At 34.5% G+C, this 19,958-nt stretch overlaps 1 protein-coding gene across 1 annotated transcript in view; it reads left to right on the top strand.

The window, feature by feature from the left end:
* Window positions 1-19,958, top strand: part of WDR27 (WD repeat domain 27) — a 302,935-nt gene that overhangs the window by 82,984 nt on the left and 199,993 nt on the right. The window contains exons 20-21 of the mRNA XM_044675486.1: window positions 1,946-2,067; window positions 14,696-14,793. Of these exons, the coding sequence (XP_044531421.1) occupies window positions 1,946-2,067; window positions 14,696-14,793 (220 nt within the window). The remainder of the gene's footprint in view (window positions 1-1,945; window positions 2,068-14,695; window positions 14,794-19,958) is intronic.

Raw genomic sequence — 19,958 nt, 5'->3', positions numbered from 1 at the left:
AAGGGTCCTCTTTAACTTAGATTCCTAGTAAAGCACCTAAGATTGGCTGTTATTGGCTCATTCCCTGAGAAGTTGAAGGCAAATCAGACCAGAGAGAGACATTCCCCTTATTTCTCTTATATAGAGAGAGAATGGCAATTTTCTATAGTCCTGGCCCTGAATGGGTAATTGCAAACTGCTTAAAATCACTTTAATTGGGCCTTGATTCAAGGGCCTGTTATAAGCTTATTTTCCCTACATTTCTTGCACATCTTACATTTCATTCACAAGTTAATTTTTTTTCTCCTTTTATTTGAATTTTATTCTAGTTTCCCATCTTTTGCTATCTGTATGTATTTTATTTAAGGTGAAAGCTACTCAAGGTCTCACATCCTTTTCAAAGTATGATTAAAATTATTGCAATTCTACCTTAGGCAGAACATTAACTCTTTATGCTGCTGGCTCCTTAATTTTCCATTTTCATCAAGAGGTCTTGGCTAGAAGAGAGATGTGGGACTCAGCTGATTAGTCTGTCTTTTGATGAGTCTTCCCTACTACATGTGGAATCTTAGTCACCCTTTCACTGAAGCTTTTGAAATCTTCTCACTAAATTTAAGCAGCATATAAGGCTATGTATGGTTTGGTTTTCTTTCTCCATCACAGAATCTAAAGTGGAGCACTCACTTACGCCTGTTTTTCCTTATTTTTACTTTAGAAAAAAGTCTTTTCAGGTAGCATCATTTACTTAAGGGCTTACATGCTATGAACCAGGCTATGCATAAGGCACTGTGTTAGATGGTAATGTGCATATTTATACTGCTGTATTGTTATAGAGAGACACACTCAGAGAATCAGAGACAAAAGGAGGCAGAGACACAGAAAAGAAGGGAAGGAAGGAAGAGGAGGCGAGGGAGAAGAAGATATGAATGACTGTAGGGGCAATCTGCTGGTCAAGATCAGGAAGAAAATAGCAATTTTCCTAGTTTCTCTTCCCCCTCCCCCCCTTTTTAAAAAACCCTTACCTTCCATCTTGGAGTCACAAGGCAGAAGGGTGGTAAGGGTAGGCAATGGGGGTCAAGTGACTTGCCCAGGGTCACACAGCTGGGAAGTGTCTGAGGCCGGAATTGAACCTAGGAACTCCCATCTCTAGGCTTGGCTCTCAATCCACTGAGCTACCCAGCTGCCCCATCTCTTCCCTTTTGAAAGATGATATCATTAATACAAATCAGGGCATTCTGAATTACTCATTTCTTCCTTCCAAACATTTCTTGTATATGCTTGCTTCTATCCTCCATATTGCCTTTACCCTAGTGCAGACACTTCTTATCCCAGCTGGCACTATTGCAATATCCCGCTGGTTGGTCCCTCTGCCTCAAGACTCTCTTCATTCAATCTATCCTTCATTCAGCTGAAAAACTGATTTTTCTGAAGCACAAGTCTGGTGATGTTATTCCCTCTACCCTTTCCATTTGATACAATACAGTGGCTTTCCTTTACTTGCAGGATCAAATACAAATTTCTCAGTTTGGCATTCAAAGCCCTTCATCACCTCCTAGACCCTTTCCAACTTTCCAGTTATCATTCTCCATATTCCCCAACTGCTTTCTGCTGTAATTTAGGAAAGAACCTTAGGTAGCCAGAAGAAAATCTAACCAGGCTTGACTTACTAACTTTTGTTTGCACAAATATGAATATATCTGTTTTTGTAACCAGCAACAGATGATTGGAAAAGATAAGTATTTTGTTTGATTTCAAATTCACTTATAATTCATTTTTATTTTTCATTAATTTTAGAAAAATCTATATTAAAATAATTATCCACTTTGGTATTAATATCTTTGTTGTCAAAAGTAGTTATTTTTTAAAAAATTGTGAATCTTTTTGTTTTTTTGGGTAAGACCTTGAGGAGCTCACCTACCCCTAGAACTCACATCATTTAAATTGACCTTAACTTGGAATACTGCAGATATTGTCCTTACAACTGGGAGTAACAGAGCATTGGAAGTCTTTGATCTCAATGTAGGTTGCAGTGCAGCAGTGATTCCAGATGTTCATTCAAGATCAGCCCATCAAATTTGCCAAAATAAAGTAAGTACTTTTTCAAAAGTTTAGTTTAATTTATAAAATTATAGAACTGTAGATACATATGTATAGTATTTTTTAAATAAAAATTTTTATCATTTTGCCTAATTGTGATATTTAATCAGTTCCATCAGCCAGAATACATTTTCCCATTGTTTCCACAAGATGAATGTAACCTCCTTTATTTAAAATTTTGCTAAAAGCTACATAAATTATATCTACATTATTTTTCTGATCTACCAATTTAGTAACAGTTAGTTCTCTCGGTCAAGTGACTTGAATTCATCAAAGACAGCTAAATACTCTGATTATCTCTTACTTATCTAGAATATCAACTCGATTTGCAATATTCAGTGTTCTTAACTATTCATAGGTTTTTCTCTTTGGCAGGGAAAATAGAAACAAAGTAAGTTTGAGAAGCTTTACCTTCTTTTAGTTGTCAATTATCATGGCCCCAAGAAGATGTCTTTGATCTTCATCTTTCCCTGATATAACGAAAGTGTTCCTTTTGCTTTCTTTGCCAGACTCAGAAAATTCTGAAATTTAGCATTTCTGAATTACCTATTCTTACAGAATCTTTTTATTCTTTTGTATTCATTGTCTGTTTGCTTCAGCCTTCTATGTATATGCTTAAAAAAAAAACCCTTCCCTTCCCACTTAGAATCAATACTTTGTATTAGTTTTAAGAGAGATAACCAGTAAGGACTTGCCCAGGGTCACATAGCTAGGCAGTGTCTGAGGTCAGATTTGAACCTAGGACTTCCTGTCTCTAGGCCTGGGTTTCTATTCATGGAACCATCTAGCTGCTTCCTGCATATCTCTTAAAGATCTAAGTTGGTTGATAAAGTTCTCTGGCCATCTACATTAGTCCCTTAGGATAAATTATTTTTTTTCCTCATTTATGGGAATTATATCCCTTTTTATCTTCAAATTTTCATTTTTGAGTTTCCCATCTTCTTTTAGCATATACTTCTATAGAATTTTAATTAAAAAATTACATATATCATATAACCATAATTTTCTATATACTTAATTCTCTCTATGTATAATTCTATATATCATATAACTATAATTCTATAATTAATTTAGAATTTAGGGTCCTAACTTTCCTTTTTTGTAAACCACTTGAGATTTGCACTGCTAGTCTAGAGTATCATTGTATTTCCTCTCTGTCATAAACTCTATGAGAGAGCAGTCACTTCCCACTTATTTTTATTCCTGCAGCCACTTGTTAGTTGAAAAACAAAGAAGCAAACCAAAAAGCCTTCTTAAACAAGAAAAAAAAACATCAAAGCAAGAACCTTCTTTCAGGGAATTCAGAGTTCCATGGATAAAACAATATACAAACAACTATGTTCAAACCAAGTATATAGACAATAAATTGGGGATAATCTCAAAGCAAGGACTCTGAAGTTAAGGAGGACTGAGAAAGGCTTCTTGCAAAAGTCTGGAATTCAGCTGTGACTTGAAGGAAGGCTAGAAGTGTAGATAGAGAGAAGGAGCATTACAGGCATGGAGCAGGCAGCCAGTGAAAACATTTGGAATCAGAAAATGGAATGTCTTATGCTAGGAATGTGAAGGAGGCTAGTGTCTCTGAATACAAGAATACAGAGAAGTGAGTAAGGTACAAGAAGCCTAGAAAGGGTGGAAGGAGCCAGCCTATTAGAGGATTTTATATTTGATCCTGGAAATGATAGGGATATTTTGGAGTATATTGAATGGATTAATGATATAGTTCAACCTCCCCTTTAGGAAGATCACTTTGACAGCAGAGTAGAGGTTGCATTGGCTTGGAGAGAGTTTTGGGACAGGGAGACCAACTTGCAATAGTCCAGGCAAAAGATGATGAAGGGCTGGACTAGGGTCGAGGATGCAGAAGCAGCAGAGAAGGGGAAGATCAGGAGAGATACTGTGGGGGTAGAGATGATAGGATTTAGAGGGAGAGAGAGAAAGGCAGGTTAGGGGAGACAGCGAGAGAAGGAGAAAGAGAGAAAGAGATGGAGAGGGCAGAGACAGACAAAGAGAGACAGAGAGAGGCATTGAGGATAATACTTAGTTTGGGGACTGGTTGATGGGAGAATATAAAGGAAAGAAAATTTAGATAACACCATAACATTCTATATTCACTAAAATTTGCAGAAAGAAAAGGAATAATTTATGAAACAAAATAGCTCAACTTGACATATTTTGCAAACTTGAACATAATCATTGATGTAGACAGACATTTAATAAAAATTTGAAACAACTGCAAAAACAAGTTCTATAACAAGACTATGAGTAGATTATTAACTTGCAAATACTCCAAAAAACAGGTAAAATAAATGTAAATAATTGTAATTACCAACAAAAAATAGCCAATGACATAAATTACTCCATTTCTAGAGTTTATTAAAAGAAAAAAGTCAAAAGGACACCTTATTGGGTTCAGCAACAATAGTAGGACTAATAGTAAGAAAACAGGGAAGTTTTAATTTAATTTTTATTTTTTAAACATTTATTAATATTTATTTTTTAGAAAAGTTAACATGGTTACATAATTCATGCTCTTAATTTCCCCTTCAACCCCTCCCCCCAGCTTCCCCCACTCCCCATGGCCAATGCGCATTTCCACTGGTTTTAACATGTGTCATTGATCAAGACCTATTTCCAAATTGTTGATAGTTGCATTGGTGTGGGACATCCCCAATCATGTCCGCCTCAACCCATGTGTTCAAGCAGTTATTTTTCTTCTGTTTGCACTCCTGTAGTTCTTCCTCTAAATGTGGATAGTGTTCTTTTCCATAAGTCCCTCAGAGTTGTCCTGCGTCATTGCATTGCTGCTGATACAGACGTCCATTACATTTGATTTTACCACAGTATATCAGTCTCTGTGTACAATGTTCTTCTGGCTCTGCTCCTTTCGCTCTGCATCAATTCCTGGAGGTCTTTCCAGTTCACATGGAATTCCTCTAGTTTATTATTCCTTTTAGCACAATAGTATTCCATCACTAGCATATACCACAATTTGTTCAGCCATTCCCCAATTGAAGGACATACCCTCCTTTTCCAGTTTTTTGCCACCACCAAAAGCGTGGTTATAAATATTTTCATACAAGTCTGTTTATCTATGATCTCTTTGGGGTACAAACCCAGCAATGGTATGGCTGGATCAAAGGGCAGGCATTCTTTTATAGCCCTTTGAGCATAGTTCCAAATTGCCAGCCAGAATGGTTGGATCAGTTCACAACTCCACCAGCAATGCATTAATGTCCCACTTTTGCCACATCCCCTCCAGCATTCATTACTCTCCCCTTCTTTCATTTTAGCCAATCTGCTAGGTGTGAGGTGATACTTCAGAGTTGTTTTGATTTGCATTTCTCTAATTATTAGAGATTTAGAATGCTTTCTCTTGTGCTTATTGATACTTTTGATTTCTTTATTTGAAAATTGCCTATTCATGTCTCTTGCCCATTTATCAATTGGGGAATGGCTTGATTTTTTTATAGGTTTAACTCCTTGTATATTTGAGTAATTAGACCCCTGTCAGAGTTTTTTTTGTTATAAAGATTTTTTCCCAATTTGTTGTTTCCCTTCTGATTTTGGCTACATTGTTTCTGTTTGTACAAAACCTTTTTAATTTGATATAATTAAAATAATTTATTTTACATTTTGTATTTTCTCTAACTCTTGCTTGGTTTTAAAATCTTTCCTTTCCCAGAGATCTGACAAGTAAACTAGTCTGTGTTCCCTTAACTTATTTATAGTTTCCCTCTTTATATTCAAGTCATTCACCCATTCTGAATTTATCTTGGTGTAGGGTTTGAGATGTTGATCTAGACCTAATCTCTCCCATATTGTTTTCCAAATTTCCCAACAGTTTTTGTCAAATAGTGGATTTTTGTCCCAAAAGTTGGGCTCTTTGGGTTTATCATAGACTGTCTTGCTGATGTCACTTACCCCAAGTCACTTGGTCCCAAGGCCAAGAGGGAACTTTTTAAAAGGATGCTGGGGAGGGGAATTAGGGATGGGGAAATACAGCTAGTTGACTCAGTGGCTTGAGAGCCAGGAGGTTCAGATCTGGCCTCAGATACTTCCTAGCTGTGTGACCTTGGGCAAGTCACTTAACCCCTATTGTCTAGCTTTTACCACTCTTCTGCCTTGGAACCAATACTTATTATTGATTCCAAAATAGAAGATAAAGGTTATAAAAAGTACACAGAAGATAAGAATAAAATGGAATTTAAAGAAATAGGAGAAGTATGAAGGTAGAAGTATAAACCTGAAATACCATGGATTAAAGTGTGCAAAGCTCTAATTTCTACTTCACCTTACAGGTAAATTAATGTATTTTATAGGAATAAATTGCCAAATGGAAAGGAATATGAAAGACAGAGAGGAAACGAAGAGAGGGAAATATGTGATATAATCTAATCAAGTCCTGGTAAATAATCAAGGGAATTCTTATAATTTCTCATCAATGAGGGGCTATAGAAGAGTGGGAGAAATGGCAAATGGAGAGATTGAAATAGGGTAAAAGAACTGGAGATGTCTTGAACCAGCGTGGAAGGGAAACTCGGTAAAGAGCACTCCTATGCATGAGTGATATGATGAGAGACTGAGACTTTAAAAGTGTGTAATCTTCAGGGACTTTGATCACAGGGAAATTACTCTCTTCATAGAATGTTGTGCCTCTATGGACAATATCTTGCCTAGGATAAAGGAAATTGGAACTCCTTGGGGGCAACCAGAACCCTAATTGGAAGTGAATATACCCAGATTGCAGATAACATGGTAAATGGAAAGGAGATTGATGTGGGGAAAACAGGGGATATAATAGGACTGAGCAATTTGAGATACAGGGAAATTTCCATCTGGAGCAATGCTTCTAACCTTATTACTTTTTCTTCATAAACCGGTGCTCCTATGAATAAGGAACAATAGAAAAATAGAGGAGGTGATAAGATCTACAAAGATAGTAACATAGAAATTAAAAGAGAGAACTGAAACTTGGTACTTCCATGAACAACACTGAGAGGTTAAAGTAATAAGTATATAGGCCATGAATCAAAGAACAAACATTAAGAATAGATAGCAAGGGAAAAGAATTAAGAGAATAAGATAAAAAAACTTTGGAAAAAAATACACAATGATTTTTGAGGGGAGTAGAAGAGAGATTGTTTTGAATTAACTGCTTTATCGGAGAAGGGAAGAAGGGAAAGAATAGGGGATAATAAGTTCAATAAAAGAAAAAAGAAATAACTGCTATATCTTATATATACATAGTTGTTTGTAGGTTGTTTGTTGGATGTGGCAAAAAATTTCATGTGATTTGACATGGGAGGTAGTTTGTTGGAGATGTTTCCCATGAATATGCCAACTTAGGTTAAATGCATTTGTAATTTAGATTATATTTTACTTTGCTGAATCAGTTGCTTAAAAAGATAATCAGCAAACAGTAAACATAATGCAATCTTGTATTTTAAGCACTTTTCAATTAATTGTGTGACTATAAAGATGTGATTTTACTCTAGAATATTATTTGTGAAAGTGTACCTATTTTCTTTTCATATTTTCAGCAAAGATACTCTATTTATGTGTGTACTTAATTTTAATAAAGATTTTGTAGATATGAGAAAATAAGTATATGTCAGTAATTACTGATGTCTCTCCATTTCTTTTTCTTGTCAGTGATATTGTAATTTTTTTCCTAATAAATAAGTAGAGTTTCTTCTCTTAGCTATACAGCTTTCAATGTCTACCAAATTGTGTTGATCCTGCATAGATTTCTTCTTCCTTTTTTTAAAATTCTTACCTTCTGTTGAAGGAGGCCAAGACAGGGAGCTGCTTGACCCTTGCAAAACATATGTCTTAGAATCAATACTGTGTAATTGGTTCTGTGGCAGAAGAGTGGTAAGAGCTAGGCAATGGGTGTTAAGTGACTTACCCAGGGTCACACAGCTAGGAAGTGTCTGAGTTCAGATTTGAACCCAGGACCTCCTCTCTCTAGGCCTGGTTCTCAATCCATTAAGCCACCTCGCTGCTCCCAGATTTCTTCTAAATTCATTAATTTCTGACCTAGCACTCTTCTTGTTTTTAGCTTCTTATTGCCATTTCTACTTCTTAGAATCTTTCCAGAACTGAATAGGTTGATAGATATTAACCTAAGGGACACTTGGAGAGTGTCAGTTATTTTAGCCAATCAGCTAGGTGTGAGGATAGTACCTCAGAGTTGTTTTAATTTGCATTTCTCTAATCGAGAGTGATTTAGAATATTTTTTCATATGATTATTGATGGCTTTGATTTTGGTTTTCACTTTTGACAATTTCAGTTCCCTACATTCAAATTTAAGCATTGGAGGTTGTCCTCCCTGTGCCAGAAGTCCTGCCTCCACACCCACCCCCACCCCCACTCCCCATGAGATTTAGCCCTAGCAATGGTCTCTCCTGCTTTCACTTTCACTTTGTAAATTTTTGGGGGTGGGAGCAGGGCAGGGAAGAGCGTTTGTGGAGCACTCAGAAGAGGGTAGGAGCAGTTGTTTGTTTATATCCATGGTTTTAGCCATCCCCAGTAGGTCTTGGTAATATCCCCCATAGAACCCTGCTGTAATGTGGAATCAGTCAGACCATATTTGGAATTTTCAGGTCTGGTTGTAATATTTTAATTTTAATTTTTTAAACTTTTATTTTTGTGGATATCATTTGTTTTTATATCATTTTAATTTTTGAAAATAACTTTTTCCTTTTTTCAGTAACCACTTTGAGAGCACATATGACTTGTCTTCAGGCACGAGGCCTAGTGACCCCGATGAGATTAGAATATATGTTCTCTTATTCCCATTTTAGTACTTATCACATTATACACTGCTGTCTTTCCCAATCTTCTCTTGACTAAGTATCCCAGGAATCTTCGTAGCTCCAGGTCTTCCACATGACATACATCAGTTATCACTGATAATACTGTTGCATCATAAACTGTTTGAGTAAGTGATGTTGCTATATTAAGATCTATGTTAGTTCTCTTTTCATTAAATAGAATTGTTCAGAAAATTATATTTCTAATAGTTCATGAAGTCCTTTTTTGGAAGAGCTATGGGTGTGTTTGCTTGAGGGACCTTGGTTAGACAATATTCTTCCTTATACCTTTGTGACTAACAGCTAGTGTTTCAATTGTCAGTCCACCAGTCTACCTCCAAGTCCAAGTTTCCTTTCACTGGAATGTTTTGGGAACCACTTGCAGGAACCTCTTAGATGTTAAGTGATATATTAGGAAAAATATCATTGAGGTTTCTTATAGGAAAAATACTTGTTTGACTTCCTGAAAATAAACTCCTGAATGGTATATAATGGAATGAAAGGAAACATATAAGCTTACAGAGGTTCTCTTCAGTGTTTTAATAGCTTGTTTTTGAACATCTCTTAAATATTTGTCCAGTTACATAGTGGACATCAAAGTTTTCAACTTAACCATAGCCATATGGGAGTTGCTACTCATGTAGTCTCGACTGAACTGAACATGAGAAGCACAAATTGTAATTGCACACAAATGTCTTATTTCCAGTAAGATGTAAAATAGGTCATTTTTAATTATTTTTAAATGTAGTAACTATGTTAGTCATGTACCAATAATAGATTTCCTTGAATAACCCGGTACGCCAATGCTAAAACGATCTCTGTTATTTAATCCTATAAAGTTACCTTAAGTATGTGGGAATAGTAGGATTTATTATTTTTTTTCATTTTTATTGTGTCACTAACTAGATAACCAAATTTGTGCACATGAAAGAACCGTATTTGCTTCATTCTCTCTCAAATTATAGCAAAAACAATGTAGCTTTTGGTTTTTTCAGTATGATGACTCACTCATAAAAAATAACAGATTCTTTTATGACTAGACAGACAAGATTAGACTACAACAACAAAACCAGCTAACAAACTTTTTATTAGCTACAGTTTCTAGGACGGAACAGGTTACTTACTTTTCCCTTCCTATTTAAATACAGGCCTTTAAGTTCTTGCTCTATTTCTATTGTATCCTCCTTCCTGAGTTTTCTAGGAAGTTATCAAATTTGAATATATCACTCATATTTTATCAAATTGTTTGGAAATTATAACATTTTTGGCAAATAAGAAGAGAATTATCAGCAAGCATTAAAATAAAAATATACAAAAGCTACACAATATATGAAAAGTACAATTAAATTTTAAAACATTCATATTAATTTACAGCATTTTTTCTATATTCATTTATGAGATATGTGCCTGTTATATATGTAGCACATATTTTACAGGTGGAATGATTTATATATCAAAGTGGTAACAAAAATTACCCATATACTTTATAATTATAAACATGTGAACAGTGGCCTGTATTAGCAAAGTAAAACTGACTGACCATGAATATCAGTTTTTATTTTAGAAAGTAAATAATCGATATAATTTTAATATTTTTCATATAAGTACAAATATCCCACACTACTTTACACATGATTTACAGTTTGAAATAATTATTTTTCACATTAGGCTATATTAAAATATTATGGACTCATTATAACATATGACTAATTAGAAATAATAAATTTTTATATGAACCCCAGATTTATGTTTTTTATATTTAATTGAGAAAATACCTGAAATAACATTTGAGAATCTGGGAAAATTATTCCACAAGATGTTTATAATTAAACAGAAAAATAATAGTATTGATAGGACAAATAGGAAGTATTTTTATTAATAAGATAAATAATATTTAGCCTTAGATGATGCATAGGGAACAAAGCATCAGTGCCAGTGAAGAAAGCACGGGCTAAAATGTTTTGGTGAAAATGGAGAAAGCAGTACGATAATATTGTTATTACTAATAGTACTCACATACCCAGTAGTCATAAGAACCTATTATCTCATCAATATGGATATTTCCTCCATTAATACAAATTGCAACCCATTTATGCTTGTTTTTTTGGGGTTTCCATGTCTCAAAAATTTATCAGCAAGTGGTCAGCTTATCCGTGATGAACCTTTCTGTTCATAGCTATGTTTATCTTTAGAAAACAAACAAATCTCTTCTTGGGATCATGATTGAAACTTAATGAGAGTTGTACCTCCCAGAACTTGCCAGAACTTGGGTGGCATTAAGTCTTTAAGAACCCAAAGTCACATCCATGCCATGAAAGATATTGGAGTAAGTTGTGGGAAAGAGGCTTTCAAATAACGACATCTTAAATTAAGACCAGAAATTTAGACACAGAAGGAACTTCAGAGTTCATCTATTTTGATGTCCTCATTTTTCAGATAAGCAAACTGGGACCAAGAGGGTTTAGGTAACTCATCTAAGGTCACACAGTTAGTAGCAGGACCAAGCTTTGAACTGAGGTCTTCTGAATCCAAACCCTTCTCTTTTTCTAAAATATAACACATGCTTCTACAGTTACATTTATATTTTTCAGTTCCACATCTCAAGACTTTTCTATGATCTCATCTATCCTTTCCTCCTTCATTCTTAAATCAACTGAAGAAGATGCCAGCCTTCTGTACTTAATTCTCTTGCTCTCTCATCCCATCCTATTACCTCTAAAGAAATGTTTCATTAGCATGTCATGTAGCAATTTCTAGCTCAGAGAAATAGTGGAAGGGGAAAAGAAAGGCTCAGAGAAATTCACATTCATATCCAGTTTTCTATCATTTGGAACTGTGTGTTTTAAAATGGCTCAGAACCCTGGAAGACTCGTTACCTTAACTTCCTCAGATACCTCCCACTTTGTATGTGGGAGGTGTCTGAGAAAGTATATAAGAAGAAAGAGCAAGGGTTTGGGGGTCTCATTCCCCCCCCCCCCCCCCCCACCAGGTGGCTTCTCCCCTTCCCTCTCCTCCCCGCCCCATCCTTTTTCTTGAGGGAGAACCTTTTGCCCTGGAGAGCTTTGGTTGGGGTTTAGCTGCCAGAAATCTAACTCCAAGCTTTCCTAAACCTTTTCTAAATCCTAAATAAACCCAGCTAAATATCCCTAGAGTCTAACCTGATTCTGTTCTGCTCTGGCCACGTCTAAAGAGCTTGGGTTAATTTCCCTACCAGGGATGGGGGCTACCCGGCTTTCTTCCCTCCCTTTCCCTTCCTTCTCCCATCATCATCCTTTCTTTACCCACAACAGAATCAAAGCTTATCAGAGTCCTTTGTATGTCATAGATTAGAAATATGAAGATATTTCTCTTTTGGAGTAAGGAATAAAAAGAGAAAGATGGAAGGCAGAAATCACCACCAAAAAAGTTTTCCTTTTAGATGTTCTTGTCCATTCCTTTTTTTTCATTTTCAGTCCTTTTTTCTCCAGTGATTCCTTATGGTTTGGCACCGAATATGTTTAGGTTTTATTTTTCTTTTCTTCAATTAATCAATTAATTAATTAATTAATCAAGCAACCAGTTAATTATTTTTTGTTTTTTAGAAAGAAATTTTCCATAGTTACATGATTTATATTCTTGCACTCTTTCCCCACACCCCATACCCCAAACCCCCAGTAGCCGGCACACATTTCTACTGGTTTCTTAATGTATCATCAAGACCTATTTCCATATTATTGATATTCATTCTAGGGTGTTCATTAAGAGTCTATATCCTAACTGTGTCCACATTAACCCATGTGTTCAAGTGGCTGTTTTTCTTCTGTGTTTCCTCTCCTGTAGTTCTTCCTCTGAATGTGGGTAGCATTCTTTTCCATAAATCCCTCAGAATTGTCCTGGGTCATAGCATTGCTGCTAGTACAGAAGTCCATTACATTTGATTTTACCACAGTGTATCAGTCTCTGTGTATAATGTTCTCCTGGTTCTGTTCCTTTCACTCTGCATCAATTCCTGGAGGTCGTTCCAGTTCACAAGGAATTCCTCCAGTTCTTTATTCCTTTTAGCACAATAGTATTCCATCACCAACAGATACCACAATTTGTTCAGCCATTCCCCAATTGAAGGGCATCTCCTCATTTTCCAGTTTTTTGCCACCACAAAAAGCAAGGCTATAAATATTTTTGTACATATATTTTTCCCTATGATCTCTTTGGGGTACAAACCCAGCAATGGATCAAAGGGCAGGCATTCTTTTAGCACTCTTTGGGCATAGTTTCAAATTGCCATCCAGAATGGTTGGATCAATTCACAACTCCACCAGCAATGTATTAATGTCCCAATTTTGCCACATCCCCTCCAACATTCATTACTCTCCCCTGTTGTCATTTTAGCATTTTTTCTAATTATTAGAGATTTAGAACACTTTCTCATGTGCTTATTAATAGTTTTGATTTCTTTATTTGAAAATTGCCTATTCATGTCCCTTGCCCATTTATTGATTGGAGAATAGCTTGATTTTTTTGTACAATTGATTTAGCTCCTTGTATATTTCAGTAATTAGACTTTTGTCAGAGTTTTTTGTTATAAATATTTTTTCCAAGTTTGTTGTTACCCTTCTGATTTTAGTTGCATTGTTTTTGTTTGTACAAAACCTTTTTAATTTAATGTAATCAAAATTATTTATTTTACATTTTGTAATTTTTTCTAATTCTCACTTGGTTTTAAAATCTTTCCTTTCCCAGAGATCTGACAAGTATACTATTCTGTGCTCACCTAATTTACTTATAGTTTCCTTCTTTATATTCAAGTCATTCACCCACTCTGAATTTATCTTGGTGTAGGGTTTGAGATGTTGATTTAAACCTAATCTCTCCCATATTGTTTTCCAATTTTCCCAGCAGTTTTTGTCAAATAGTGGATTTTTGTCCCAAAAGTTGGGCTTTTTGGGTTTATCATAGACTGCCTTGCTGACGTCACTTACCCAGAGTCTATTCCACTGATCCTTCCTTCTGTCTGTTAGCCAGTACCATATTGTTTTGATGACCACTGTTTTATAATATAGTTTAATATCTGGTACTGCTAGGCCACCTTCCTTGCTTCAAGGTTTTATCTTTCTTAAAGGAAAAACAAAAACAAAAAAGCCCCCTCTCAAATTAAAAAAACCACCACCAACAAAAACCTTCCTTTGAACCTACTGTCTCTTTCAGACACATAAATATGTTTCTTTATTTTATTACCAGATTTTTAAAAAAAGAGTAGTCTAAAAGTTTTTCTTTTACTTTATGTTCTTATCTTTCAACTTCTCACAACTAGATTACTACCCCTGACCCTATTGAAACTACTCTCTCAAAGGTCAGTAATGATCTCTTAATAGCCAAATCCAACATTCTTTATCATTCTTTAATTAGAAATTTAACATTCTTTTCTAGAATTTGAACAATGTTGACTACCTCTTCCTTCTTAAAATCTTTTCCTCCCTTACTCTAAATATATTCCAATAGTCCAGTAAAGAAAATAGAAACTAAATATTCTAAGTAGATTTTCCTTCTTAATTTTGGAAATTATAATTTTTTAAATCCTGACTTTATTTCTTAATAACTTTCTTAATAATTTCCTAATAACTTAATGACTTACCTAGAGTTACAAAGCTAGGAAGTATCTAAGCCTACATTTCAATTCAGGTCCTCCTGACTCCAGGCTTGACCTCTATCTATTGTGCCACTTAGCAACCCTATGTAGTATTTTTTTCATCATTGTGTTTTAGATAATATTGGGTAACGTAGCTATAAAAATATATCTTGTCTTCATTTTGTTTTTGCATTACAGGGATCAGCATTTGCTGCCCAACAATTTGAGAATTATAATCTTTTCCTTACCACAGCTATTGGTGATGCAATAAAATTGTGGGATTTAAGAACCTTGAGGTAAGAACAAATATTGTTTTAGTGTTTTGGAAAATTTGTCAGTGGTATGTCTTAAGCTTTGTGGTTGACTTTAGTGAAATAATCATATCTAAAATTTAGCAGGTAGGGGTGTAGTGGATAGAGCATAGAGCCAGACTTACTAGTAATCATTATAATAAAAGTTAATAATAAGTAATACTATTAATACATTTATTAATGAACTTGTCTTTGTGAGCTCAAATCTAGTATCAGACACTATCTGTGGCCCCAGAAAAGCCACTTAACATTGTTTGATCTCAGTTTCCTTATCTGATAATGAGCTGGAGAAGGAAATGGCAAACCACTTTTCAATCTTTTTGAAGCAAATCCCAAATTGGGTCACAAAGAGTTGGACATATGTGAAACAACTGAGCAAAAAAAAAAGTTAGTGTTTAATTTAATTGGTGTGTAGTCCAGTTGATATTCTTTGCAGTTTAGCTCTTCGAGGCAAGAAGGCTTGTACCTTTTGCATCAAAGTCAGAAAGTAGAAAATATCAGGCTATATGCCTGCCATTGCTTTAGGCTGTTATTCTCAAGAACCAAACTAAAAGCAAAAAACTTAAAATTTGGTTTGTGATAGAATTTTAAAATTATATTATCTGCCTTTGGAGATATTTTTTCAACATATGAAGAATAATAGCACATTTCTTTGGATATATGAGATGTTTTGTCAATGTTGAATTAAAGAAAAAGAAATGCTGGGTTATGTAATAAAATCCCACCTTTGCCAATAAAGATTATATTCCAATTAGGATTATATTCGTGGCCTTAGACATTAAGGTAATTTACATTAAGATAATTTAATCTGGATAAAAAATAAACGTGTGGTTAAAAGTACCTGTAAGTCAGCAGTAGCTAAAATTAATCAATTAAATCTTAGGAAGGAATTCTTAGTCACCTTTATTTAGGGGATTTGATATTTAATAAATCTATATCCTTTGCTTTAACAAATAGTTTCCCTTTTCAGAGAACTGAATGATTATAGAAAGAAGGGTTCAGAGCATCCTGAAAATCATGAAGTGAATTCAGTGAAATCACGAAGAATTCTTAACAAAGACTTTGAATTTTAGAGAATCTTTTTCCTTAAAAAAAAGCTTAGAGGAATCTCTTTTAAATGAAATCCTTCCTAGAATCTATTGAATACATTCGAGGCTCAAGAATTGTGGTTTCAGAAAAATGCCTGATCTATAAAAAGGATGAAAAGCACTCGTATATTGAATGTGGGAGTGCCGGCAAGTGTGTTCATTTTGCAAGAAGAAAAGACAAGGCTTGATCTGGTTATGGATATTTAATTAGACAAAGAATTGAGCTTTTGTTGGAGAAAAGAGCAATTCTCTGCTAAGTTGGATATATTAGAGTTGGATCTCTTAAAAAATCTATTAAGGTCTGTAATGTGGACACTTTCTCCTGACTTGACTCTGGTACAGGTGGACCTGGATTCAATTCTGGGGGAGCCTGATTCCAAGAGGGGTAAGTCAAGCATTTCTCAAACTCTCTGACTTGTGATATTCCCACCCCAGACTTCTGGGGGAAATAGATTAAATAAAATTTAGGTTTGCATCCACAAAAGGGATAACAATATCCCTTCTGGAAAAGTTACTCAATATACAAACTACTAGTAAATATTAGATGTAGGATGGCTTTCATTAACTATTACAAAAGAACAGCTAAAACACAAAAGACACATAGGTTTTTTGATTAATATATACTAAAACAAACTGTAATCTATCACCTTTGACATACTTTCCTGAAAGGTAAAAACTTCTGAGAGATTTGTGGCACTGTTTGAATAGATATTTTTCACTTGCCTTGAATCTATACCATCTGAATAACTACAGCTTCTGGTTAGCCATGCATGCATGGCTTATTCTCCTAGCTATGGCCAAGAATAATAGTAATAGCTAGCATTTACATAATAATTTACAAATGCTTTAATAGAATATTCCAACTACATTAGATGGAAACTTTTAGAAGAGTTGAAATAATAGTATTTGTATTAAGAATGTTAAAAGGATCTCTAAAAGAAATATATTTTCTCTTTCTTAGAGCCAGTGTTAATGTTGTTAAAATAAGATGCTACAATTGAAGTATTTTAAATAATGATAAAATACTTTCCAAAGAAAACAAATGAAATTTCATTGAATTGTCAAGGAAAGACAATCAAGATTCTGTTATGTTCAGCTAAAGTACTGTACAGAATATTGTCACTTGTATTGAACTCATTCTCTCTTCTCATTCCCCACCATCTTAGTTTAGGTCCTCATCATTTTTCACCTTGAAGCAATTCCTACTTCAAGTTTTTCCCCATTCCAGTCCATCTTTCACAGAGCTACCCTACAATTTTTTCTTTTTAAAAAACTCTTACTTTCTGTCTTAGAATTGATACCAAGTATTGGTTCCAAGGCAAAAGAACAGTAAAAGCTAGGCAATTGGGAGTCAATTGACTTGTCCAGGGTCACATTGCTAGCAAGTATCTGAGGCCATATTTGAATTTAGGATTTCCTGAATCCAGGCTTGACTCTTTATCTACTCATTCACTTAACCATCCCCTGAAAAAGTTTTTTTTCTTAAGTTAAGGTCTGAGAGTGTAAGTTCTCTATTTAGTAAACTATAGTGGCTCTTGATAGCTTTTAGAACAAAATAAAAACTTTTTTTAAGCTTTTAAAACTCTCACAACTTGACCCCAGCTTATCTTTCTAATAGACTTATTTTAGATTGCTCCATTTCCTGCTCTCTACAATCCAGCCAAATTCATCTCTCTGTTTCTCACTTATAACACTTTAACTCCTATCCATTCTTTTCCATTGGTCATCCCTAATATCCAGAATCCTTTCCCTCTACCTCCACCTCATAGAATTCTTTTCTGACTTCAAAATAAAGTTCAAGGAACACCTTTTAAAAATATTTAATTTTTATTATTATGCAAAATACTTCCATATTGGTCATTGTTGTAAGAGCACACTTACACAACACCAAAACCCCCAAATAAAACCATAAATACACTAATGTGAAAAAGCTTTAATCCTCATTTCAACAGTTCTTTCTCTGTAGGTGGATAGCATTCCCCATCATAAGTCTTTCATTATTGTCCCAAATCATTGCCTTGCTGAGAGTAACCAAGTTTTCACAGTTGATCATTGAACAATATTGCTATTACTGTGTTCAATATTTTCCTGGTTCTGCTTATTTTACTCAGCATCAGTTCTTGTAGCTATTTCTAGCTTTTTCTGAAATCATTCTGCTTATCATTTCTTATAGCACAATAGTATTCTATCATCAACATGTACCACAATTTGTTCAGCCATTGCCCAATTGATGAACACGCTCTATTTTCCAATTCTTTGCTACCACAAAACATATTTGTAAAAGTAGGTCCTTTCTTCTTTTTTATTATTTCTTTGGGTTACACACCCAATAGAAACACCTTTTAAAAAAAATGAACCTCTATGGCACTTCTGCAGATTGAAGATAAGGGATTCAGAAGATAACACAGATTTGGAAAGTGAACATCTGTTTTGCTAACAAAGGAGGACAGGATCTGTATTCATATTTTCTGTTATAAATAAGTAAAAATGCATTTTCCTATAGTCTTAAAGATCTAAATAGAAAGGCTCTAAATTGAAAAGGAAACAGGAACTTAGTATTTCTAAAACATAATTCCTCATTTTTACCCTGAAACTTTTTCTCTTTCTAAGTCTTCTGAGTACACCTCTGCCTTGATATTTAGGTTTATTACCTCAGATTAATTTTTCTTACTTTTTGGCCTCCTGTCATATCAACCCTTTACCAAGTCTAGTTGATTCTATGGACACAACATTTCTAGAATCTATTTTCTCCACTCAATCACCACCCTAGTTGAGGCTATCATCAAATCTCACTTGAACTGTTACAAAAACTTCCTAATTGACCTGTCTATATTGTCTCTTCTGTCTATCCACTCTCTTGTACAGTTACCAAAGTAGTATTTCTGTTATATAAATCTGACCATGTCACTCCCCTCTTCAAAAAATTCCCCCTTTTAAAGTCAGTCATTATAATTTTTCGGACAGCTTTAATTATCAAGCATTTTTTCTCTCTCTTTTTCTTTCTTTTTTGTTTTTTTTTTTGACATCAAGTTTAAATTGGCAAGTCTTTGTAGCTTGATACATTCATTACTTCTATTCTGTCTGTGGCCAACAGAACAAGTCTACATGACGATCCTTCAAGTGGTTGTCCATAGCTAATACAGACTTCTTTAGTTTTCTGTTCTCTAGACTAAACATCCCCAATTCCTTCAAGCAGTCTTTATAAGGCAGGAACTCAAAATCTGTCACTATCCCAGTTGTTCCTCCTTTGATCAATGTTTAGGTTATCATTGTCATTCTTACATTGTAATGTCCACAATAGAAATCAGTACTCCAAAAAATTCAGATGAGGGACAAGAACAGAATAACTTTTACTTATGTTTTCCTGGAAGCAATACCTCTTTTTAATGATGCCTGAGGTTACATTAGCTTTTATTAGTTGCCACATTCTACTGTTGACTTGTATTTAGCTTTCACTTTATTAAGAGTCCCAAATTATTTTCATTCAAACTGCTATCTTTCTATGACTTCCCCAGTTTGTAATTATGAAGCTGATTATATAAAGTATAACATCAGGGTTATACTTTATATTTATCTCTATTGAATTTCATTCTATTAAAGTCAACATAATCTTCTAACCTGTAAAGAATATCTGGATTCTGTCATCCAGTATCTTGGCTATCCCTTCTGGGCTTTTTTGATGAAGACATAGATGACGTCTCTAAAAAGAGACGTCATCTATGTCTTCATCAAAAATTATTGATAAAAGTGTGAAATACCCCAAGTTAAAACACAGATTCCTAGAATATTTTGCCGGAGACTTCCTGCTTTGTTGACTTTGTACTGTCTCTTTGAGTATAACTACTCTTTGAGCGTAGTGATGCAATCAATTCTGAATTAATTGAATTGAATTATATTCTAGTCTTCTATATCTTCTCTGTGAAAGCCTTGATAAAATTTAGATATAATATACAAAATTCCCTTCATCCTTCACTTTACTAACTTTGCCACAAAAGGAAATAAGGTAAGATTGGTATGACTTGTTCTCAATGAAACTATGATGACCATTTATAATTATAATTT

Source organism: Gracilinanus agilis, chromosome 4 (genome assembly GCF_016433145.1).
Source record: "Gracilinanus agilis isolate LMUSP501 chromosome 4, AgileGrace, whole genome shotgun sequence".
NCBI lineage: Eukaryota > Metazoa > Chordata > Mammalia > Didelphimorphia > Didelphidae > Gracilinanus > Gracilinanus agilis.
The sequence above is the reverse complement of the archived record's forward strand: the minus strand, read 5'-3'. Positions and strand labels throughout refer to the sequence as shown.